The sequence below is a fragment of the Phacochoerus africanus genome, chromosome 6 (genome assembly GCF_016906955.1).
Source record: "Phacochoerus africanus isolate WHEZ1 chromosome 6, ROS_Pafr_v1, whole genome shotgun sequence".
Taxonomy (NCBI): domain Eukaryota; kingdom Metazoa; phylum Chordata; class Mammalia; order Artiodactyla; family Suidae; genus Phacochoerus; species Phacochoerus africanus.
In genome coordinates this window covers 42813356-42840005 of record NC_062549.1, presented here as the reverse complement: position 1 = coordinate 42840005, position 26650 = coordinate 42813356, and the positions used below count along the sequence as shown (strand labels likewise).

General features: G+C 37.3%; 1 protein-coding gene across 1 annotated transcript; it reads left to right on the top strand.

Annotated features, from left to right (window-relative positions):
* On the top strand, positions 1 to 26650 carry CIBAR1 (CBY1 interacting BAR domain containing 1). Its single transcript, XM_047783613.1, has 9 exons — positions 1 to 141; positions 680 to 914; positions 3451 to 3519; positions 4680 to 4781; positions 8237 to 8242; positions 9406 to 9510; positions 20110 to 20223; positions 24617 to 24736; positions 26397 to 26650. The coding sequence occupies exons 1-9, from the start codon at positions 116 to 118 to the stop codon at positions 26487 to 26489; spliced, it is 870 nt and encodes a 289-aa protein (XP_047639569.1). The 5' UTR covers positions 1 to 115; the 3' UTR covers positions 26490 to 26650.

The following is a 26650-nucleotide window of genomic DNA, read 5'->3' as shown; positions in this document are numbered from 1 at the left end:
CGCTGCGGCGCGCGGGGCGGGTTCTCGGGCTCACGCGTCCCTGCGCACGCCCGGGCGCCTTTGAGCCCCAGTCGTTGGGCCCCAGCCCGGGGTGTCCGGCTGTGCGCGAGGCAAGATGTTGAGGCGCAGCTTGGAAAACCGGTAACAGCCCCCGGGCTGCAGCGGCAGAGGGTCTCCCACACTCGAGGGCTCGCGTTGGGGAGAAGAGCCTCTCTCTGTGAGCCTCCGCGACGAGTTCCGGCCCTGGTCCGGGGGCTGGAGCGTCCCTGCCGCGCTCTGGGGCCTACCTCGGTGGGCTGCGGTGAGCCCCGGCGGCCAACCCTCCACGCTTCCCGGGCGCCGGCCCCCGCGCTGCTGCGAACAGTGCAGACGCCTGGAGGCAGCCGGGCGTCCGGGACGCGCAGTGCGGAACTGCCAGGCTCCCGCCACCCGCGCCGCGGCGCCGCCGGCCAGGGGCCAGGCCTCTTCCAGCGCCTGTACTGTGGGATATTGAGGTCAGGCCCGGAATGGGGACCTATAGGAGGCGGCTCCACCTTGGGAGGTGGTGGGATCATTGAAGGTTTGCGCCTTCAAAGCTGCAAAGTGCCTCGGGAATGTTAGTAGATCGAATTAACGTGAGGATGAAACCATCTCATCCCAAATGAGAATGATTTCCTTTTTGTGTCACCTCTTTCTCTAGGGACGCTCAAACGAAACAACTGCAAGATGCCGTCACAAACGTGGAGAAGCATTTTGGAGAGCTGTGCCAAATCTTTGCTGCTTATGTGCGGAAAACTGCCAGACTACGAGACAAAGCAGACCTCCTGGTGAATGAAATCAACGTATATGCCTCCACAGAGACCCCACATTTAAAGCAGGGCCTGAAAAACTTTGCTGACGAGTTTGCCAAACTTCAGGATTATCGACAAGCAGAGGTATGGAGTTGAGGTCACAGCGTCATGTTATGAATGAACCCTGAAGTAGTGGACGGAGGAGCCTTGAAGACTTGTAATCTACCTAACTGCAGTGGCAAACGCACTTGATGATAAACGTACATTTTCATGTCAGTAACACTGTGTGAGCCTATTAAAGGGAAGCTTCCTGTGATTTTACTGTTTTCAAACTAAACTCGAGGGTGTCTTGAAGTCCTGAATTTGTGCCCACCTCATTTGCCAACTTTTGGCCAAGGGGTGGCTATTTACAGGGGGTGGTAAACGTAGTACGTGTGGGAAGAAAAGGAGCATGACTTGTGTCTTATGTGCAGGTAGGTATGTTTTATTTTTTAATTTTTTTTTTTTTTTCCTTTTTAGTGCCGCACCCGAGGCATATGGAGGGCCCCAGGCTAGGGGTGAAATGGGAGCTGTAGCTGCCAACCTAAGCCACAGCCACGCAGGATCCCAGCAGGCTGGGACCTACACCACTGCTCATGGCAATGTGGGATCCTTAACCCATCTAAGCAAGGCCAGGGATGGAACCTGCATCCTCATGGATGCTAGTCAGATTCATTAACAACTGAGCCAAGACGGGAACTCCCAGGTAGGTGTATTTTAAAGTATGTCTGGAGATGCAGAGTGCTGGGAACAGTAACTTGAGAGATTAAGTAGTAAATGGACAAGAGATCTTTCCTGCTGCTTCCATGCTCTGGAAAGGTGACCAGTGTTTCATTGAAAGGAAAAGAAAAGTGCACTGATTTATATTATGCATGCAGATTAGTGAAATTTTGTGGAGTTTTTTTGTTGTTGTTGTTTTGCTTTTGGGGTAGGGGATAGGGAATAAGGTGGTATTGTAATTGTTTTCTTTCTAAAAGCCCATTTACTTCAATACCTCATAAACACTTTCACTTGTATTTAATTTAGGATTCAAGATACAGGTCAGAAGTTTTAACTTCTAACTTGTTAGAAGTTGCCCAATTAGAGCTGTGTTGCTTCTTTTGTACCTTTCTCATCAGTGCCTTTGGTCCTTTTTGAAAAGCCTAAAGCAGAAATTTCAATTATCAAAAAAATCCCTCAAAATCAAAAAGAACATAATGATCTTTGAACCTATAACTGCTAATCATACAGAAATTTGAGTAGTAATTACATTTGAGAGTACTCTGGGGGAAAATGTTGAGTTCTTGTCATATTCTTCTGTAACAAGCAACTCTCAGTTATACATTAAGTGGAAACTTACTGTTTCAAAAATAATTTATACTCACAGATAATCCTAAAATCCCACTTTGGCCAATAATTTGTGTCCCTTTTTAGAAAACCTTTATACTATTTTCAAATAGCAGAGTGAATTGATTTACATTTGTTCTCCTTTTTATTTCCCTTGCTTACCAAATGGTGGAGGTGCTAAAGAACAATGAACAAAAGGTAGGCTACAAAAAGGAGAAAAGAAAAAAAAAAAATCTGGCTAATCCTTACACTGAATAATCAGTGTATGGATTATTTGAAACAGAATAAATTATCCCAAATATTCATGGTTTTGACTTTAGAATTCCTAATATTAAAATGCTCAGTGAGAAGTGGATCTTCTTTCTTTTCCTAAAATCTTTAAAGTGAAACATTCATATACATTCTGCTTATACAAACTAAATAATCAACAATAAGAATGGATATATACTCACTGATTATATAAACATGTATCATCAAAACATGCTTTTTCTTGCTACAAAAGTAATACAGGTTCATTTTAAAAAATTAATACATGTCATTCAGTGTTACCTATCTTGAAAAAGAAAATTTTAAAGTCCAGGAGTTGCTTTTCTTATGCTATATTTATATAATCTCCTTAAAAAAGAAAATCCGTTTCTTTAGTGCCTTCCACTAGTGCTATTAGTAAAAGGAGAAATGACTTTTTATCAGAAAAATCTGATAAAAATTGTAACGTTTAAGAAAACCTGTTTAGTACTAATTAAAAGAGAGATCAACCATACAGTATGACAGCTCAGCAACACTGAAACCATTTATGTTGTTCTCTAAGCTTTGATTATTTACAAATGCTTCCCCAGGCGGAAAAAAAAATTACAGCTAATAAAGTAGCCTCTAGGCTTTTTTGCTTTTGAGGATTGTGTTGCTTGAAATTTTTCCAATATGCTATATTTTTCAGCTTCAATTTTCCTATCTGGAAAGTTGGGCTATTTATTACTTTTCGGATGTAATGTATGTAAAGTACCCATCACTGTGCTAAACACACCGAAAGTGGTAGCTGTAATAAAACTTGCAATGTCTTAAAACTTACCCAAAAGTTTTTATTGTTTCTGTTCAGCTTAACAGTTCTTAATGTATTTGAGTTTAGATTCTGAGTCTTATCAGCTTCTGGAGATTATTCTTTTATTTATAAAGGTAACTGACTTTTTAATTTAAAATTTTTCAAATATTAATCTGTGTAGTAATTATGTTCAGGTTAGATAGCACAGGTTTCATCTCAGAATTTAAATTTTGATATGTCTGGTTTTTTTCAATTATATTTTATAATAATTTTCAATAGGTTGAAAGACTTGAAGCCAAAGTAGTTGAACCTTTGAAAGCTTATGGAACCATTGTAAAAATGAAACGAGTAAGTAAATTCTTTCTTTTCTATTATTACTAGGTATTCTGGCAAAACATGAGCTTTACCATAACTGTCCTTTTAATAAAAAGTACAGAGTAGTCATTATTTTACACCCTCTGTAAAGTGTTATTCCTTACATTTTTGAGAATAACAGTATTTTTATTGAGCTTACTAAGTATACTACTGTAGCATCATAAAACATTATTTTGCTTATTATGGAAACTTAAAATAGTTAATATTTACAGAAATGAAAAATATATGGATAGAAATTATTTTACTAAATGAATGTTTATATTTTTGTTTTAAAGCAGGCAATAGCATGAAAACTAAAAATTAGTGTGACTTTTTTTTAATTGAGGTACAATAGATATATATTAGTTTCAAGTGTACAACATAATGATTTGATATTTGTGTATTTTATGAAATGATTTCAATGTCTAGTTAACATGTCACAATACACAGCTACAAAATTTTTTTTGTTGCGATAAGAACTTTAAGATTTACTCTTAACAACTTTCAAAATGCAATATGGTATTATTAATTCTAGTCACCATGGTAGACGTTACATTCCCAGAGTTCTAGTTTTTAAATCAACTTTACTAAAGTATAATTTACATGCAATTGAATTCTCCAGTTTTAAATGTTCACTCAGTTTCAACAAATGTGTACACACATGTAGCTATCACCACAATCAAAATTGTGTGTACATGGCGTTCCCGTCGTGGCTCAGTGGTTAATGAATCCGACTAGGAACCATAAGGTTGTGGGTTCGATCCCTGGCCTTGCTCAGTGGGTTAAGGATCCGGCGTTGCTGTGAGCTGTGGTGTAGGTCGCAGACATGGCTCAGATCCCTCATTGCTGTGGCTCTGGCATAGACTGGCGGATACAGCTCCGATTAGACCCCTAGCCTGAGAACCTCCATATGCTGCGGGGGCAGCCCTAGAAAAGACAAAAAAAAACAAAAAACAAAACATTGTGTGTACAATGAAATTACATCACTGAGACGATGTTAGACACACTCATGTGCACAGTCTAACAAACACTGGTGATGCTGCTGTGGTGGTGATGGACAAACAGGGAGCATTCTTTCATTCTTAAAATAGAGAAGTATATATTTTATTACACAAATCAGAGATGTTTATTAACAAAAAATGCCTTATTTGCAGGATGACCTCAAAGCAACATTAACAGCAAGGAATCGAGAAGCTAAACAGTTAACTCAGTTAGAAAGAACACGTCAGAGAAACCCATCTGATCGACATGTTATTGTATCCTTTGAGTATTGGTCTTTAAAAATATGTTTTGTAAGGTATGCGATAAAAGTAAACATATATGAGAAATTATGCATTTCTACTTTTAAATGTGCAAAGAATGTGAATATAAATTTGAAAAATACATGCATTTCCAAATTCTCACTATGGAAATTAGCTAATTTTAAAGAGAATACACAACCTAATTCAGTCCTCTTATGTTGTTTTCCACAATAGATTTTCAAAATATAAAATGCTTATAAATGTAGATATTTTTTATAAAGAATACAGAATTCTTAGATTTTTCATATAAATGGTGACTAAATACTAATTATAAAATTAACGTAAAGTTCTGTCATTAACCATAATACATCAGTGCCTTCTCAACTCTGCATTTAAAAAAAGGAAAAATAATTTTTTCCCCAGTTAAATTCCCTTCATCTTAAAAAACGACTATGTGAAACCACAATTATAACTTCCAGCCAAAGACCCTCAGAAGATTTAAGAGTATAATTTAAGGCCCACAGCTGGGACACAAAGAGATGAAAATAGGAGTGTCTACTATAACAAGTTTCTTCTGTTAAGAACGACCATTTCTTGGAGTTCCCGTCATAGCTCAGTGCAAATGAATCTGACCAGTATCCACGAGGACGCAGGTTCGATCCCTGGCCTTTCTCAGTGGGTTAAGGATCTGGCCTTACCCTGAGCTGTGTTGTAGGTCTCAGGTCCTGTGCTCCTGAGGCTGTGGCTTAGGCTGACAGCTACAGCTCTGATTCGACCCCTAGCCTGAGAACCTCCATATGCCGTGGGTGTGGCCCTAAAAAAAATTGTATCAGCTAAAATGTGCTTTGTTTATAACTAAATGAAAAACGAAAGAGTAGAAAATAGCATCTGGCTAATTCAGCAACTGGGATAGGTACAATTATATAGGAAGTACTAACTTATCCCACTGCTTCTTTTTCTCATTCCTTATGTCTCCTTCCTACTTCTTTAAGGTCTTTACAGCCCACTTTAGCCAGAAACCACATGAGGAATGGCTCTTTGGGGACACTTGAGTTTCCAGAACATCTCCATTTCTGAGGGGAATCCCTTGAGCAGTGATTTGGGGCTGTGCCAACAGCCTGGTCCTCCTTCCTTTGGACCAAAGGTACATATGCCCAACCTTGTAATAAAAATGAGCAGCTGCATGGCTGAAACTGTCCACCAGAAGCTGGGACAGAAATATCTAGACAGTAGTTGAAGCTTAAGATTAAAGAGTCTGGGTTTCAAGCAAGTCAGACAAACCAGAGAATACTGGAAAATTTATGGCAGGCAACTGTGGACTAAGACAGAGGCTAGGGAATATCACCAGTTTTTAAGAATGCAAGCCAGAAATCAAATGTGTGTTTTGTTTGGAGGAGAGTTCAAAGGGCAAAGAAAAAAATGTCACATCTGGAATTTTGAGCGGCTGGTAAGATTGATTTAGGGGTATTAATGTGGGCATTCAATACGGAAATGAATCTATTCCTAAGACAAAGATGTTTCTGATTTAGATGCTCTGCTTTAAGTACTGCTGTGGAGGAGGTAGTTTTCTACCGTAGATGAAGCAGGTCTGTGGGTTCACATGGGAGAAAATAAATGCAACAACTGAATAGATTACTGCTATAGATGAATTGCCATTCTCACTGGGAAAGATTTATAACTCTAGTGGATTTTGACAACCTGAGACCAGAAAATAAAAGACAGTCTATATATAAATGCATTCAATGTATACATAAAAATACTCAGTCATAGCAATGTACAATATTTGCCAGGACAGACCCTTAAAATACATCTGACTATTCAAAAAAAGCTCATTAAAGGTCAATATGTAAAATAAAACAGGAGTTCCGATCGTGGCTCAGGGGAAAGGAATCTAACTAGTATCCATGAGGACAAAGGTTTGATCCCTGGCTTCGCTCAGTGGATTAAGGATTTGGCATTGCTGTGAGCTGTGGCAGGGGTTACAGACGAGTCTCAGACCCCACATTGCTGTGGCTCTGGCATAGGCCAGCAGCTGTAGCAGCCTGGGAACTTCTATATGCCGCAGGTGCGGCCCTAAAAAAGCAAGAAAAAAGGAAAAAAGAAAAACACACCAATCTGGCTCACTCTTTTATAAGCCATTTTGCACTTGTAACTAATTTTCATTAGGGTAAAGTCCTTATTAGGACTTTATTCACAAAAATGTACCATAGTATTTTAATCAAAAGTATTTCCTACCCAAATTGGTATATTAAGAGGATTTTTTTTTTTTTGTCTTTTGGTGGTTGTTGTTGTTGTTGCTATTTCTTGGGCCGCTCCCGCGGCATATGGAGGTTCCCAGGCTAGGGGTTGAATCGGAGCTGTAGCCACCGGCCTACGCCAGAGCCACAGCAACGCGGGATCCGAGCCGCGTCTGCAACCTACACCACAGCTCACGGCAATGCCGGATCGTTAACCCACTGAGCAAGGGCAGGGACCGAACCCACAACCTCATGGTTCCTAGTCGGATTCGTTAACCACTGCACCACGACGGGAACTCCTATTAAGAGGATTTTAAAGAATTTTCAACAAAAGGAAGAAATAGAAATCTCTATCCACTTTTCTAAAAATAGCTTGTAACTTTGGGTGAGTTGCTATGCAGGAGTGAAAGGATTTGAGACTTTAAGAAATGAATAGTAGTTGCTAGACAGTGACAGAAAATTAAGATACACTGTCCCAGCTGTGGTTTCTGCTTCCCTGCTCTTCCCTCGTTTAGCCAACTCTACCTACTGTTCCAGATTTTAAAATCAAACTGTCAGGAAATTGGCAGGGAAAAGATATGTCAAAACTAAGTAGTCACAGTGAAGAATTTCATGAGTCATATGTAATGAACAGTATTAGAAAAATAGTCTGCTTGAATATTCTCATTAGTAAAACGTGCATAATACCTGTTAGTCATTTTTTCATATTAATCTTGAGAGAAGCTCTATTTTACTTTAGAATTTTCTGTGATAAAGTTGTATTTTTAAAAATCCAAAGCCCAGTATATAGAGAATTGTTTTTATTACAGGTTATGATTAAAAGTTAAAAGTTTGCATGGTTTTAAGAAAACTTTACACCCTATATAGCAAATGTACACACATAGAGGTATATATAAATATGTTTAAATGCTTAGTTTAGAGTTCTCTCATGGCTCAGTGGGTTAGGGATCTGGCATTGTCACTGCTAGGGCTCTTGTTATAGCTGTTGCATGGGTTCAATCCCTGGCCTTGGAACTTCTGCATGCCACGGGCACAGCCAAAAACAAATAAATGCTTAGTTTCTTGAAATTGTGTATCTGAATTAACCTAGTTTTAAGAGTATATATACAGTATGAAGTTATGGTTAATATATAATCTATATACAAGATTATATAATTCTATGAGCATATGATTTTAATTTATTGGAAAATTGTTCTCTTTGAAATGTATTTTTTCCTTTATGAAAAACTTCAGTCACAGGTGTGTAATAAAGTGATGTGTCAAGAGATGGATCCCTATAGTAAACTCTTTTACTTATTTCAATTTATACATTTTCTTGAAAAAGAGCTTAAATGTCATTATGTGTGACAAAACTTACTGCAACTACAAATTTTTTCCTGTTCATTAGCTATTAAAATGATGACATGATACTTTTGAGTAAACACAATACTAGCATAGGAAATAAAACTTTATTGTAAAGAACTGAATCAGAAAATTGGGCCATGTTTTAAAATGTATATTATTGTTTAACAAAAATCTTTAAATGTTTTTGGGCAACTATTATCCTTAAGGAAGAGATGATTTTTTAAAAAAATACATGATTATATTGGAAATATTCTACCCTTTATAGTAGCATGGCCACTAGCCATATATATGTTGGTTGAGCTCTTGAGATGCAACTAGAGTAGCCAGTTTTTAATTTTTCATTTAATTATAATTAATTTAAATGCAGATTGCTACATGTGGCTGGTGGCCACCATATTGATTATACGACACAGATCTGGATAATATGAGTACTTTGAAGCAAAGCATTATAATTGCCATCTAATTTATTAGTTACTAGTGCATATATATATTTTGTAGTAAGTACTAACTAAATAGTAATAGTGTAGCAGTAGCTTATAAAAGAATATACAAATAGAAACCCTATGCTGAAATAAATATTTGTAGTGTATATTCTACTCTACCTGCTCTAGAAAATTGAAAATACTTAAGTTACAGGTCTTCTCGTTTGAGGGGAGGAAAGGTTAAAGGGGAGAGAGATAGTATAAAAAGGAGAGTATGATAAACGGCAGTGACAGTAAAATAGGTGAAAGCACTGGAAAATGTAGAAAATTGTTTTACAGTAAATCATCCAAGGGTGATATGGGGGAAAATGATTTTATGTAAATAAAAGGGGAGACTTTTGTTTCTTTTTGTTTGAGATCATGAATCTAATGGATTTAAAGTTCTTTTTTCTGCATGTGGTTGCTTATTCTGACATTTTATTTTATGTAGTAAAATATATTCTTTAATGATGTACACTGTTGTGGCAAAAAGCCAATGCTGCAGTGGTAGCATTTACAAAAACAGAGTGAAATGATTTGTGACTTTCTGATTTTTTTTTTTTTTTAAATATCTTTGGTTGGGGAATACTTTTGTAGGCAGAAACTGAATTACAGAGAGCTACCATGGATGCTACCCGAACAACTCGCCATCTGGAGGAAACTATTGACAGTTTTGAAAAGCAGAAAATAAAGGATATAAAGGTAACAAATTAACAATTAAAGTTCAAAATATGTTTTCTAATCTTATTTAAATTTGTGACAGATTTAAGTTTTTGGTTGTTTTTAGCCCATAAACAGTCTGTGTGAAAAAGATGTAAATAAAAATATATAAAATGATATTTTCTTAAGGAAACAATGGCATACAAAGGGGCCACATTCCCAGTCAGAAGCCAGATATTCACGTTATCAAAAATACTATTTAATCAAAGGAAACTAACATTTATTATGTTTTTATGTATCAGGCCTTATTCCAGGCACTTTACACAAATTATCTTTTCATCTCTACAGCAACTCCATCAGAGTGAGGTGGTATAATCCATATATTATGTCTTAAAAAATTAAGCAGAGATATGAAGTAACTTTCCTGAATCATAGCCAAAAATCTGAACTATAAACCAATTATGTAATTTTTAAATCTGTGCTTTCCATTATAATACACTAACATTAATTTTTATAACCTAAAGCTCTCAAATACATATTATCAAATAGGATAAGAGTAGCTAACCACACACACCTGCATCTGTGATTATATGATGTCACAAGCAGCATTGCCTTATTTTAGTGTATCACATCAGTAGACCTTCAGGATCATGGACTTGAGACGGTCTTTTGAGGATCATGGACTTTTTAATTGGCATCTTGGAAAGATTTAGAGAATTCCTTATGCCCATGTTATATCCTTCCAAATAAGTCATCCAAGGATGACTGCAAATTTTCCTGGAACAGCCTTTCTTTTGTCATTTTACAACTATTAGCAAAGAAAACTTTCACTTAAATAAATCATTCCTCTCTACAATCCATGGAACAACATTCATTTGCTCTTTTATTTTTTTAAACTTCCTATCATAGTTTCATAAGATTTCAGAACTCTGACTTTTCTGATGGCCAGGCTCAAAGGTCTCCATTTCAGTTCTGAAGATCAAAAAAAAATGTTTTGAAGTTCCCGTTGTGGCAAGGAGAAAACAAATCCATCTAGGAACCATGAGGTTGCAGGTTTGATTCCTGGCCTTGGGCAGTGGGTTAAGGATCCGGCATTGCTGTAAGCTGTTCTTGTAGGTCACAGACGCAGCTTGGATCTGGCATGGCTGTAGCATAGACCAGCAGCTGTAGCTCCAATTGGACCCCGCGTGGGAACCTCCATATTGCCTTGGGTGTGGCCCTAAAAAAAAAAAAAAAATTTCAGCCTTTCAGTTCAGTCTGCACTCTGCTGTGTAATGGTAGATTGCTACTCATGAAAAGCACCTCAGGAGGCTGGCCTGAGACAAATCCCTTATAACATTTTACAATTGCTGACATCCTTTCTTAAATTGAAGAAAGGAAGATGTAAATAATAAACCTAATCTTGGAGTTCCCGTCATGGCTCAATGTTAACTAATCCAACTAGGAAGCATGAGGCTGCAGGTTCAATCCCTGGTCTTGCTCAGTGGGTTAAGGATCCTGCGTTGCTGTGAGCTGTGGTGTAGGTCGCAGACATGTCTTGGATCCCGTATTGCTTTGGTTTAGGATGGTGGCTACAGCTCCAATTAGACCCCTAGCCTGGGAACCTCCATATGCCGCGGGTGCAGCCCTAGAAAAAACAATAATAATAATAATAATCTTAATCTGAAAAATGCTATTGGAGATTTGTGAGGTGTACCCGATTCATTGCCATCCAAGACCTTCTTTAGTAATTGAGAGTCTGCTTCCTCTACCACTGTTCTTCATTCCTGAAAACTTCTCTTTACACACGGCAATTTGCGTCTTTGGTCTCTGGGCTCACCTCAGTGTTCCACCTGCATGCTGGCCAACTCTACAGGGTTTTGTTTTTTTTTCAATTCCATGAGCATCACAGATTACAAAACTGGGGCAGTGAGTGTGGTGATGGTTTTGTGATGGTCACAAAAGAAGGAAGATAGGAAGAGACCTTCCTTTTAAAAAACAGATAATTCATACCAGAGTCTGTGAAGATTATGAATCTCCATTCTGTACACCTTTCCTCCTTACTCTCAAATTGTTCCTTCTCAAAGTTAGGCCTCATTTGAAATTTTTTATGATGAAGGGAGCACAGGAGTTCCCGTCATGGCACAGTAGAAATGAATCCAACTAGGAACCACGAGGTTGTGGGTTCGATCCCTGGCCTTGCTCAGTGGGTTAAGGATCCGGCGTTGCTGTGAGCTGTGGTGTAGGTTGCAGACGCAGCTTGGATCCGGCATTGCTGTGGCTCTGGCGTAGGCTGGCAGCAAAGCTCCGATTCAACCCCTAGCTTGGGAATCTCCATAAGCTGCAGGGTGTGGCCATCAAAAGACCAAAAAAAAAAAAGGAAGCACAAGTCCCAAACCCAACTACAATCCCTTATCAGGAACTACAATTATATCACGAATTACAATTCCTACTACCTGGCATTTCCCTGGAATAAGGGACTGACACTGGAGGGGACACAGAGAAAGGGGCTTCCAGTCTCCTCTCTTTGCCTGCTGTGTTATGCCCCTGGACGAGGAAAGTCTTGTGATGGTCACAAAGGAAGGAAGATAGGAAGAGACCTACCTTTTAAAAAATAGGTAATTCATAAACCACCCAATTCACCTATTTTAAATGTACAACCCAGTGGTTTTTAGTGTGTTCAGATATGAACCATCACCAATTTTAGAACATGTTTATCACCTCAAAATAAGGTCTACACTTAAGCTTTTACGTCCCCACTCCTCCAGCCTCCACCCCAGGCTTAAGTAACCATCACTAACCTTGTGTTTCTGTGGATCTGGCTATTCTGAACATACATGTCATATGAATGGAATTGTAAAATACATAGTTTTTGTAACTGACCTCTTTCACATAGTATGCTTTCAAGGTTTATCCATATTGTTGCATGCGCCAGTATCTCATTCCTTTTCATGGTAACATAATATTCCACTGTATGGATTTTACTCTTGTTTATCATCATTTGGACTTTTGGATTGTTAATGATCTAAACATTCATGTACAAGTTTTGTATAGACATATTTTCATTTATCTTGTACATTTCACTTCAGTTCAGACATTTGCCTAGTTGAATTGCTGGCTCATATAACTCTATCTTTGGTTACATGAGAAGCTGCCAGAGCATTTTCCACAGTGGCTGTACCATTGTTCTTTCCCACTAGTAATGTATGAGGTTCTAGTTTTTCTCCGTCCTAACCGATAACCTGGTGTTCATCAGACTTTTTCATTATAGCCATCCTAGCGGGTGCAGAGTGGAATCTTATTGGGGTTGATTATCATTTCCTTGCTGATGTTTACTGGCCATTTGATATTGTCCTTGAAAAAAATGTCTAGTCAGATCCTCTGCTTAAATTTTAATTGGCTTATCTTTTTCATTAGTGCATTTTAAGATTTCTTTATATATTCTGGATACAAACCCCTTATCAGATTATGTTTTGCAGTTATTTTCTTGCATTCCATGAGATTTTTTTCACTGTCTTGTTGGTGTCCCTTGAAGCACAAAGCTTTTTAATTTTGATGAAGTCCAATTTATTTTTCTTTCATTGCTTATGCTTTTAATATCTTGTCCAAAAAGCCATTGCCAAATCTGAGATCATACTTAGCTGTTTTCTTCTAACACTTTATGGTTTTCATTAAGACTTTGATCCATTTAAGTTCATTTTTATGTATTATTCAAACTCAAGGTTGAACTCCATTCTTTTGCATGTGACTATCTAGTTGTTCCAGCACCATTTGTTGAGGAGACTGTTCTTTCCCCATTGAATAATCTTGGCAGTCTTGAAAATCAGTTGACGTGGTTTTGTTTTCTGAACTCCTTCTTTTATGTATCTATATGTCTGTCCTTACGCCAGTACCACACTCTCTTGATTAACTGCTTTGAGGCAAGTTTTAAAATCAGTTCTATTTTGTTCTGTTTTGGCATTTCTAGATCTGTTGAAATTCAGTCTGGATTTTAGAATCAGCTTATCAGTTTCTAGAAGTCAGCAAGAATTCTGATAGGGATTGTATCAAGTCTGTAGATCAATTTGGGGAGTATTGCCATTTTAAGATTAATTCTTCCAGTCTATGAACATGGGGTGTTTTTCCATTTATTTAAATTATCCTTAATTTCTTTTAACAATGTAATTTTCAAAATATATGTTTTATGCTCTTAAACTTTTTCCTAAGTATTTTTATAAATATTGATGCCATTGGAATTGTTTACTTAATTTCATTTCAGATTATTCATTGTAAATGCACAGAAATAGTTGATTTTTGTGTACTGATCTTATATCTTGCAGACTTGCAGAACTCACTTATTAGCTGATAGTTGTTTACACATTCCTTAGGATTTTCTCTCTTTTTTTTTTTGCCTTTTCTAGGGCCGCTCCCACGGCATATGGAGGTTCCCAGGCTAGGGGTCCAATTGGAGCTATACCACCGGCCTACGCCACAGCCACATCGACGTGGGATCCAAGCCGTGTCTGCGACCTACACCACAGCTCACGGCAACACCAGATCCTTAACCCACTGAGCAAGGCCAAGGATCGAACCTGCAACCTCATGGTTCCTAGTCAGGTTCATTAACCACTGTGCCACGATGGGAACTCCAGGATTTTCTATATACAACATCATGTCATCTGTGAAAATGTGCAGTCTTAATATAGCGGCCCCCCCCCCCCAATGACTCTGGCAAACTCCCAGAAATATGAGTTCTACAGATCAATACCAGAGTCTGTGAAGATTATGAATCTCTATTCTGTACACCTTTCCTCCTTACTCTCAAATTATTCCTTCTCAAAGTTAGGCCTCATTTGAAATTTTTTATGATAAAGAAGAAAGGACAAGTTGCATACCCCAAAGTCTTAAAAGTCAATAAAAAAGGGTCAATAAAGGTATCCCCCCTTATTTCTAATAATAATATTCAGATATTGCCATGTTGGTATTAACATGTCTCACAAACACTTCTGTTTATAAGATAAATTCTTGGAAAAGTCAAAATTGTTTATGCCACTCGTACTTTGGAAAAAATAGACATAGAACATTATTATTATTCTTTATTATTCTTTTAGAACACTCTTATTACCAGGCTACTGCTTCCGATGGGGGCAGAGCTTCTGGCTCCTTCTTTAACCTCCCTGGGGGAGGAAACTGAGCCCAGTGAGCACTGTGGGAAAAGTCATCAGTTATATGATATCAAGAGGATTTCAGATCCACGAAAAGGACCTTGACCGGGGTCACCGTCAGAACAGACAGGGACAGGAATTCAGTATTGGTGAAGTAGCTGACATGAGCAAAAAACATCTGTAAAATTTAATTTCTAGTATTTATTTTTTCTTATAAAATATAAAATCATCAATTTTTTTCATAAAATTATTGAGAAAAATGTAATAATCCCACTATTCAGAAATAATCAGCAATTTGGTTTATATCCTTCCAGGTTATTTCTATGAAATATACACAGAAATATAGTAATAACAACAACATCCTTCTAAGACATTATGTCACACATTCTAAGCATTCTATATGGATAAACTCATTTCCTCCTCACAACATCCTATGAGAAAGGTGGTGATGTTACCCCTATACAGCTATATGTAAAGGGAAGCATACTATATGTAGCCTCTCTTTTTAACATTTAATATATCATGGACATATCTGTGCCAAGAAACAAAAATCCCTATTATCCTTTTAGTATCCTCATAGTATTTTGCTATATGGATATATTAGTTTATTTAACCAGTCCTCATTGATGGATATCTAGATTATTTTTGCAATTATAGGTCTCATTGCATCATTAAACATCAGCTTTTTTGCCAGTTCAGTTATTCTTTTGAGATAAATTACTAGAAATGGCATTTCTGATTCAAAGAGCATATACACTTTCAATTTGGATAAATTTAAACTTCCATCCACAAGTTCCAACTAGTTTACATTTCTACAGAACCTCACATGAGCACTCCAATGTAACAGTGATGAAATAGTATAGTATTTTTAATAACAGCCAGTATGATAGGTAAAAAATTAATACCATCTTAATTTGCAGTTACTACTGTTGAGGCAGAATATTTTTTCATATATTTAATGACATTTTATTTCTTCTTTAGTAAATTATACTTTTCCTTAGCCTATATTTTTACTGAGTGTTGGCATTTTTCTTATTTGTAAAAAAAAAAAAAAACCTTTATATTGAGATTAACCTGTTATACTAAAGAGATCCCATGTTGTTGCTTATATTATGAAAGTCTTATTTTTACTGTCAGACCTGTTGGTCTTCTCCCTTTTGATTTCTGCCCTGTTGTCATGCTTAGAAAGGAGTTTTTATCCCCAAGATCATATAATTATTTGCTCATATTTTCATCTAGTATTTGTATGATTTTGTAAAATATTTTAAGTACTTTATTTTATGCAGTTGTATTTTGTATATGGTATGAGGTAGATGTCTAACTTTACTATCTTCAAAGGAATAAAAATTTCTCTTGACATCATTTACTGAATAGCCTCTACACTGTAGAGCTGTCATGTCCCCCTTATTTCCCAAAATGTTAACTTTTTATGACTTGTTAAATATTTTGCTTGCTAATCAAACAGGACTAAATTAGATGGAGGCTCTAATGTTACTATAAGGAACATTATCCTTAACTGGTTAATGACTTAACTGGTTTACTTCTTGAGGAATAAAAATAGCTAACTTGTGTTGAGTACTTACTCTAAGCCAGTTACCATAATACACTTTTTCTTGGATTACATTTAATCCTTAAGGCAAAACCTATGATGTTTCTACTGTTGTTATTCCCATTGTACAGATGAGGAAAATGAACAGACAAATTAGTATTAGGTGATTTGTTTCAGTGTTGTTTTGAACCCAAGTTTATCTTAATCCACAGCCTTTTTTTTTTTTTGTCTTTTCTAGGGCTGCACCCACGGCACATGGAAGTTCCCAGGCTAGGGGTCGAATCAGAGCTGTAGCCGCAGGCCTATGCCAGAGCCACAGCAACGCAGGATCCAAGCCACATCTGCGACCTACACCACAGGCTCACAGCAACGCTGGATCCTTAACCCACTGCGCGAGGCCAGGGATCGAATCTGCAACCTCATGTTTCCTAGTCTGATTTGTTAACCACTGAATCATGACAGGGGCTCCGAGAGCCCACATTTTTATCTACTATGCTCTTTTCTGCTTTGCAAAATATTTGTCAGTGGAAAGAAAATTTCATATTAGCTCCTCCATCCCCAACCAGTAATAATAATGAAGTGTGTACCCAAATGGGCTTCTAGTCATATAAAATAGAGGGAAAAAAGTAACTCATTAATGCTTGTGTCCCCTGATCATACTGACACATTCTATATAAGCAGATTACATGAGGTAACTGAAAAGCTCTATTTATTTGAAAAAAATTATTTCTAAATATGATTGAATCCTTGAAAGTCCACCTCACTGGTGACTCACATTTTATTTCAAAAACATAATATTTTCATAAAGTTCTTTCTTATACCAGTTGTCCTCTAGTTCTTCTGTTTCTTGCTAGCATTTTCCTCCTCTCTGCCCATTTTCCAATGTTTATGAAATTCTAACTAGTGGGAAAAAAAAGTATTTGAAATTCTAGCTAGTGGGAAAAAAAAGTATTACTGGTGGTTTTCCCTCCACACTGTACTCAAGTATGTATCTCTCCTGTGATAATCTCAAGGCATCATGGCTCTTGGGTCAAAAATTCTAATTCTAGGATACTAGCATAACAAATGCCACTGATTCTCCATCACTGCTGTTGATGGAAAAATTAATAATATAAAAAATTAACAAGGCCATTCCCACCTTAAATAGGTATATAGTTTTTATCAAGAAATGAAAGGTCAAATCATCAAGGATTAAACCAAAGTATCACAAAACTTGAGAGTGATTTTTCCTTCACCTACCAAGCAGTAAATGATAGCCATTTATTGATTAAAGATACTTCTTAAAATACTTTTTATCAGTAATTGAAACTGAATTTTTGAGGAAAATGCTGACCACTGTCTTGTAAAATTGAGAGTGTAGGAGTTCCTGTTGTGGTTCAGCAAGTTAAGGAAGGATCCAACATTGTCTCTCTGAGGATGCAGATTCAGTCTCTAGCCTAGCTCAGTAGGCTAAGGATCCAGTGTTGCTACAAGCTGTGAAGAAGGTCGCAGATGCAGCTCAGATCTGGTGCTGCTGGGTTGTGGCGTAGGCCAGCAGCTGTAGCTCCAGTTCGACCCCTAGCCCAGGAACTTCCTTCCATATGCTGCAGGTGCAGCTGCAAAAAGAAAAAATTTTTAAAAGAAAACACAATGAGAGTGTAATAGATTCTCTTATCAGAGGATACAGATAAACAAAAGATAGCATTCTTCAGTGACAGGCGTTATCTACATACTTTTCAGGGCTTATTTATCAGCTAAGGGAAACAGAACTCCTATAAAATGCTGTTGTTAAAAAACTGTTAGTTCAAAGATGACATCATGTTCAGAGATTCTGAGCATCAGGAATTTAATGACTATATTCAAATATTTGAAAAATATTTTAAATTATTTTGAATTTTTTGCATAGTCCCCAAAGTTACCACAGTGGGATAGATTTGAATTAAGCCTAAACCTACAAATTTAGGTGTAATAAGGCTATAAATATTTGTATTTCACTAGTTATTAACTATTAAAGACCTAAAATGTCCATTTGTAAAATTATTTAAAAATAGGATTAACACCCAAATTACTTGCGTGATATAGCTTTAATCCCTCACTTTCTAGGTAGCCAACTATCTTAGGAAGACTGACAAGTAAGAGAAGTCCCGGACCTAGTCAAAAGCCATTCCACCTCTAAAGTATTCCTGGGTATCTAGGTATTCCTTGCATAGAATCCAAAGTTGTATCTTGGCATAATGCTGTTTAGTAGTTGCTGGTCCAGTATGCCAGAGCCCTCTGTGAAGTAACAGTAAAGGTTATTGTCAGTCATAGTTAGGGCTCTTATCCCAGAGCCCAGTCTTAATAGTTAAACCAATATACATGCTTGGCATACCAAAACAGATACTGTCAACTACAGATCTATTTCCACTAAGTAGCAAGCGGGACTTGTTTATGTGCCCTTAAATAGTTTTCTATTCTTTAAGAATGGAGATGGAGAGGAAAAAAAAAAAAAATCACAGGACACTAAAGGATATCTACATGACTATTTTCTAAGGTGCAGGACTACTCCTTTCTGGGTGCCTAACACAGGAGAGCAGGAATGAAGGAAAATGGGTATGTATGTATTTATTTATTTGGCTGCACCTCAACATGTGGAAATTCCTGGGGCCAGGGATTGAACCCATGCCACAGCAGTGACCCCAGCCACTGCAAGTAACGACACCAGGTCCTTAACCCACTGAACCACAAGGCAAGTCCAGAAAACGGTTATTTGACTATTACTGCCTTCTAGCCTAATCCACCTTGTCTAATCTTGCCCCTTTCAGGACAGTGCTTGAGTATTTTCTATCATATTCTTATTCTGCTCAGTTCTTTCTACATTAATGCTGATTTTTTTCTATTCTGACAAGAGATCAGATAATTAACAAAAGGATAAGATCCTTTTTATTGAAAACTTGTCCAGTTTGTATACTTTCCTTGCCTGATTATCTTACCCCTGCTTAGATCAACATGCACATCTTTATTCATTCTCTTTGCTCAAGATCTGACCTCTGTTCACTAAATTGTCATCATGCTCATAGTTTACCTGCAGTTTATTTGTGAAGGAAATGATTGATTCCAAGGAGAACCACACAATACAATGAGCAAGAGCTATAACCTCAGAGACCGAGGTCCAAGTCTCAATGTTCTAGCTGTGAGCAACACTTGGCAAGTCATGTATCCGTCAACTGGAAAGTTCTATGCAGATATATCAATAGTGAGAATATCGGGAGTTCCCACTGTGGTGCAGCAGAAACAAATCTGACTAGTATCCATGAGGACGCAGGTTCGATCACTGGCTTTGCTCAGTGGGGCCAGGATCTGGGGTTGCTGTGAGCTGTGCTGTAGGTCGCAGACGTGGCTTGGATCTGCTGTTGCTGCAGCTGTGGTGTATACCAGCTGCTGTGCTCTGATTCGACCCCTAGCCTGGGAACTAACACATGCCACAGGTGTGGCCCTAAAAAGCAAAAAAAAAAAAAAAGTGGGAATGTCATTATTACCAAGTAATCTCTTTATGGTTAGAGAATACTACTTGTATGTTACATACAGTCAGAAATATGAATGGGATGGAATTCTTGTCTACAAAACATTCTTTTAAACATGTTATAGTTGCTAAAGTAACAGCTTCAGAACTGAACTGCGTTATTTAATATTTATAGGCCCTTGGCAACAGAGTACGACATATAGTTCAGTTAGATCTTTTTCTTAAAATCATAAATTGCTAAGTAATACAAGAACTGATTTAAAAAGGGAAGTAAATGGTGAGTTAGGAAATATTTTGTATAATTTGAAAGTCTTGCTGCAAAGGGTCTTTGCAACTATTTTTATCTGTTATCTTTTCTACATCGTCTGTCCTGTGAAAAAACAGATACCTGTTTTTCATAAAATGCCAAGACTAGTAAGGAATAAATTTACTATAGTCATGAAGCAATTTGTATTATTGTTTAAATTCAAATATTTGGTTTCTTTTAGACAATATTTTCAGAATTTATCACCATCGAAATGTTATTTCATGGCAAAGCTTTAGAGGTCTACACTTCTGCCTACCAAAATATACAGAAGATTGATGAAGAAGAAGATTTAGAGGTAGGAAGTGTGTGTGTGTGTCTGTCTGTCTGTCTGTCTGTCTTTTTAGGAACTGTGTGTGTGTGTGTGTCTGTCTTTTTAGGGCTGCACCTGCAGCATATGGAAGACCCCAGGCTAGGGGTCAAATTAGAGCTGCAGCTGTCAGCCTATGCCACAGCTATACTAGATCCGAGCTGTGTCTGCAACCTACAGCACAGCTCCCAGCAATGCCAGATCCTTAACCCACTGAGCAAACCAGGGATTGAACCCACATCTTCATGGATACTAGTCAGGTGTGTTACCACTGAGCCACCTTGGAACTCCAGGATTATGTCTTTGTAACCTCACTTCTTCTATCAATACAGAAATGTTTAAAAGAGAACACTAGCTTGGGTGAAAAAATTAAATTAGAACACTACAATGGTTTAGATGTTATTATATGCAATTACGAGTAGCTAAACTTTAATGACTTTATGTTTAACTTTTCAAATTAACCATGGTAGAGTTCCAAGAGTTAATTTAATAACTAGAAAAATATAATAGAAGTAAAACCATTACATGAAATAGTATAACATTTTGACTAATGACATAAGTCACTTATGTATGCTAAAAATAACATTTATTGGTTTGAGCTACCATTTGAGTGTTTATGCCATACACAACACCCAAAGCCTTAAATGCATTTTCTCACTCACTCCTCACAAAATCCTGTGAGGTATCATGCTCATTTTACAGCTAAAGAAACAGGTTTTGAAGTTTTAAGTAACTTAACTTGGCCATAGCCACTTAGCTAGTAAACAGCAGAATCTGGCTTGTAACTAGTTTTGTGTGACTTAATCAGTAAGCTATGAAATAAATGTAGGTTTGTATATAGGCTTGCTCAGTACTGGTAATTAAAAAGATAGTGTGTGACTATTCAGGTTTCACAATGCAACCAGTCCCATAAAGAAAAAAAATACAGTATGCTGTGAGTGTATATGTGATGGAGGATTCTAAATAGTCTAGAGAATTAAAGAATGTTATCTTAATCCAAAGTTTGAGGGAAGATGAGTAGGATACCTGGCAACAATCGTCAGGCATAGAGTACAGATAGATAAACACAGGTCCTGAGGTGTAATGAACTGCAGGCATAAGCAATCACTGTGATGCCATACAGAAGTCGTGGATAGGAGAGGAGAGCAGGTTGGGCAGAGTTGTGTGGGACTGACCAGCAGGGGTAAAATTACATCAAACAGATACCAAGAAGAGGAAGGACCCTTTAAATACAAGGTTCCTTGGAAACAAGTAGAGAAAACATGTAGAGAGGAACAGAGAAATAACTTGCTGTTCTTAGGTAGTAGTCCTTACTCTATGAGAACTGCTGACTGAGGCAGCAGCTAATTTTTTGCATCTATTTATATCAGAAATCATCTTACCTGATTTGCTCTTCACATAAAAAGTATGGTCAGGCCAATTTTCCCCTTCAAAAGATCATCTCTGTGCATTCAGTTCAGAGCATATTCAGATCTTGAGACTCACTCCTAGAAGAGATCTTGGACCATATTGGAAAATGCATTATTGCCAGTAAATTAATATCCCTGTAAATCTGTTGTTTTGCAGTAAGAGATTAGTTTTAATATTTAATTGGTTTAGACATCATCCCAAGGGTTGTATATGATCTTCCATTTCCCACTTTCAACTTTATTTTGCTAGAAAAGCCTAAAAAAGGAATGTCGTTCTAGCAAAAATATATTTCTTCCAAGTACTAGTAGATTGAGTCATCCATCCAGTTATGATATTATACCAGGATGCCAGGTTCTATGTCTGGCACCAAAATATAATTGGGTCCTCAGTAACCTGTTAAATAACCTAATTAGCATGCTTGCATTGCCCTAAAACACAAGTCTTACCTCTTGTGTTAGGTTCCATCCCTTGATTCCTTTTGTGTCTGACCTGAACTTAAGATTTAACGAAAAAGGTAGAGACATCCCCTACCTTGAGTTTCCTTTTTCCAAAACATTCTAATTAAGTTCATGTTAACATCATTCATTTACCAGGTTAGTGTCTTAAGGTGGAAAGAGTTGCAAAGATAAAACAAGGCTTCTTGCTCTAAAGGAACTTAAAACTAGTTGTGGAAACAGATATGTAATTACAAAACAGATAAAAGCTGTACTGAGGATTTGAACATGAGGTGCTACTAACTAGAGAACAGGGGAAAGCAGAAAAAAGATGGCATTTGACTTGGCTCTTGAAGAATGAGTAAGTATGCTGGAATTCCAGGCTAAGGAACCAACATTTCAAAGACAGTGTCACATGTTCTGCCTATAAGTATATAAGCTAGAAGTGACGTATAATTGGTATGTTTGGGTAATTATAAGCCTCGAATGTCACCTAAGGCATTTAGACTCTCAGTTGTCAGCCACCACAAAGATTTTTGGTAGCAAAAATTATATTTTGGTCTGTAGTCTGCTACCCCCAAGTAAGCTAAAGATGTGTAGACTCAATAAATTAAAATAGAAGTAGCTCTATTTTAAATATAAGAATGCCCAGGCTTCTAGCTTGGTCTTGCCTGTGGTAATGTCTTTCATTAAAAAGGTGAATCTAGAGCTACACTGTCCAATATAGAATAGCCAGTAGGCATATTTGGCTATTTAAGGTTAAATTATAATTAAAAATTCAGTGCTTCAGTGACAAACATTTCCAGAGCTCAGGAGCCACATGTGGCTTTTTTGGACAGCACAGAAAACAGCAAGCATTCCATCATCTCAGAAAATTCTCTGCATAGTGCTGTCTAGGAGAACAGAAGTGAGGAACATAAATATGGCTGTCAGAAGAGAGTATGCTGGGTGTTGGTGGAAGGGTAGCCATCAACACTGTAGATAAGATCTGCCACAGAACAAGGAAAGGTGGCCTAAGGGAAATCCTTTAAAAAATATTTCAGGTGCAAACAGTAGGAAAGGAGATGTGAAGAAATAGAGGACAGCTAGCACATGAAGAATGTAAGTGATGGCATACATGGAAAAGAAGTCAGTTGAAGATGAAGCCAAAAAGACAACTTTGGCAAGATAAATGGCAAGCGCAATTTCAGTGGAAGAGGAAAGCCTGATTGTAGTTTGCTGATAAATGGAAATGACATAAATGTTTGAGAAGTTTTTTAAAGAGTAAAGTTAGGAGTTCCTGTTGTGGCTCAGTGGTTAACAAATCCGACTAGGAACCATGAAACTACGGGTTCAATCCCTGGCCTCACTTATTGGGTTAAGGATCTGGCGTTGCTGTCAGAGGCTGCTTGGATCCCGTGTGGCCGTGGCTATGGCACAAGCCAGCGGCCACACCTCCGATCAGACCCCTAGCCTGAGAACCTCCATATGCCATGGGTGTGGCCCTAGAAAGACAAAGAGTAAAGTTATACCTTGAAGTAATTTTTTTTTTACATGGCTCTTAATCTTGTTTGCTGGGAGAGGAAACCTGTGAAGAAAGCAAGCTTTTATTTGTTGAAGTTTTGGCTAATTGGAAAATCCACCTTGGAGAGAATCAGAATGATATTTGCTTTAAAAAAAAGGAAAAAGATGGGGTGAAGAGTTGAGGGAAAGGGGAGGGAATATGAAGAAACAACATCTGAAAGACTTGCCTTCTCTATGTTACAGAATGGTGGGAGAAGAAAAGACAGCTTTTAGATAAGTTTAAAAGCATGTAATATTTGGAACTACTGTTTTAAGGAAAAAGAACTGACAAGCAATAAATGGCATTCCAGATCCTAGTGAGATTGGAATCCATAAATTAAAGTGGCTTCATTTACCCTTCTGTAATGCACTGTCACACTATTTCAGTGAAGTTAGGAGTTCCCATTGTGGCTCAGTGGTTAATGAACCCAACTAGCATCCTTGAGGATGCAGGTTCGATCCCTGGCTTCGCTCAGTGGGTTAAGGATCCCACGTTGCCATGAGCTGTGGTGTAGGTGGCAGACTTGGCTCAGATCCCACGTTGCTGTGGCTCTAGCATAGGCCAGCAGCCACAGTTCCGATTCAGCCCCTGGCCTTGGAACCTCCTTACGCTGTGGGTACAGCCCTGAAAAGACAAAGAAAAGTATTGCTGTTAAGTTAAACTGGTTAGGAGTTGAGAATAGGTAGAACATTCTCAACTCCCCATTGGCTTACATATTCCTTGAAGGTCAGAACTTTTCATGCTCCCCCTGCAAGAGATCTCAAGTGACTGTTTTCAGGAACGATTATCTTACATTAGAATTTTTTAGCTTTTGTCTTCCTGACTTAAAATATTTTTGTATTTTGTTTTAAACTTATGATTAATAAATGAAACTTTGTCTCCAGCATGGGGAGGAGGGAGTTGCTTTAAAAATTCTTAACTAAGGGGAACTGTGACTTTCTAGATTTCCATTGTTTAGTATCTAGTTTATAACATTGTTTTATCATTGCAACAGGTTTTCCGAAATTCTCTGTGTCCACCAGATTATTCATCTCGTTTAGATATCGTAAGAGCAAATTCCAAGTCACCTCTTCAGAGATCACTGTCAACTAAGTGTGTATCTGGAACAGGACAGGTAAGCTAGAAACCATAATAGTTTGAACTGCCACTTTAGAATTGGTTCATTACTAAAATGTTTCCTTTAAGTCATTTGACTTCTTAAAATTTACCCTCTCTGCCTCATACATAAAATGATGTAAGATTGTACTAGGTGAGGCTGTTATTTCTTACACTACATTACTCTCTAAAGCAGAACTCTTGAGAACAGAGGTGGAAGGGATGAAGAGGCCAACTTAGATTAGTTCTCTGGTATAATATGAAGAGCACAAATTCTGAAAGCAAATTGCTAAGGGTTTAAATCCCATTATTAATGGCTTACTGAAATTATACCTAAAAAGGGCTTTTGTTGAACATTATCATAGATCCAGAAGCACATATCTTTAAGTAAAGCATCTTTTCTTCTATATTCAGAAAGCCTGAGTTACCTGGCATCTAGATCGACGGTCAACCACCTTTTTTCTCTAAGGGGCCACACAGAAAATACCAGATTTTGTGGGCCCGTAAGCTCTCCGCCCCAGCCAAGAGCAGCAATAAACAATACATTAACAAATCATTATGTTGTAATAAAATTTTAAAGATAAAAAGGAAGTAAACAGCTATAGCGTGCCAATTCCTGATTTAAAGAGCTATGGCCTTTTTCACATCTGGCCTTTTTCACGTCTAGCCTTTAGATTTAAAAATTTTCAAAATGAAACTTTCAGGTAAATTTGACCCAATCAGTACCTTCTATTTTCATTTGATTCTCCTCTAACACTTATTTACTGCTTTTTATTTACGCATCTCTCCCCACAGCCAAATTATATATTTATAATTCCAGCACTAAGTGCCTTGCACATAAATTCCATAATCTAGTATTACAGTACAAGGTTTTGTTTGACTGTTTACATCTAATGATTTCATTTAAGTTAGCCAAGATCTGTGAGCACTTTAAAACACCTAATCCCAGAGTTTCTTGACCTCAGCACTATTAACTTTGAGCCAGGTAATTTGGTAATAAGGGGTGGATACCACCCTGTGCACTGTACAGATGTTGAGCAGTATCCCTAGCCCCTACATACAAGATGCCAGTAACACACACACACACACAGTTGTGGCAATCAACAGTGTCTCCAGACATTGCCAAATGTTCCGTGGGAGGTGTAATCACCCTCAGAAAAGTCTGAAGCAAGATGATCCAAGTGGCAACAGTCAGGACTTAAATTAACATCATGTGAATTCAGATTCTCAACTTATCCCACGTAAATCACACTATTTTTCAAGTTTAATATTTGAGTTGTCTACTCAACTCAAACAGTTGAAATACTGTTTTTGCCATCCCTTTGATGATTTTCTGATACCTCTTTTTGTAACCTAAAAGTTGTTTAAAATATTTCTATATCCATTTAATTCCAGTCAGATATTTCAGTACATAAACATTACTAAAAAGTAGTGGTATCCAACTGGAATCAAATGATTAGTTATACATTTTTATTCAGAAAATAACAAGTGAATGAAAACATTTTGTGACTGTTTTCAAACCTTAAAATGTATTAATTTGTAGGAAATTTTCATTGCTAAAATTGCTTATGGACATTTTCTCAAATATTTGTTTCATGTGTCCTTCTCTAACAGGGATACCAAGCATGTAAAAATATTTTTAAATTAGTTAATTTAAAAACATTAACTTTTTTTAACAGGTATCCACCTGTCGACTAAAAAAAGATCAACAAACAGAAGATGATGATGATGAAGAGGATGAAGACTTAGACATTACCGAAGAAGAAAATTAATTTTCTTATGTAAACTTTGCATTTCCATTTTCATCTTAAATGACTTGATATCCAGAATTACTCAACTGTAAAACTTTATACTGGCTTGATACATTAAACCTCAAGATGAAATCCTACCAGAAACAGAGAAGTTATTAAAGGAAATTTATGCTAACCAAAAA

What these genes read in the sequence shown, in the direction of transcription:
- CIBAR1 (XM_047783613.1), top strand. Translation starts at nt 116, where the DNA reads ATGTTGAGGCGCAGCTTGGAAAACCG. An exon ending in AGAAAATAAAGGATATAAAG is followed by an intron (nt 9,511 to 20,109) that starts GTAACAAATTAA and finishes GGTTTCTTTTAG; the next exon opens with ACAATATTTTCAGAATTTAT. An exon ending in ATGAAGAAGAAGATTTAGAG is followed by an intron (nt 20,224 to 24,616) that starts GTAGGAAGTGTG and finishes TCATTGCAACAG; the next exon opens with GTTTTCCGAAATTCTCTGTG.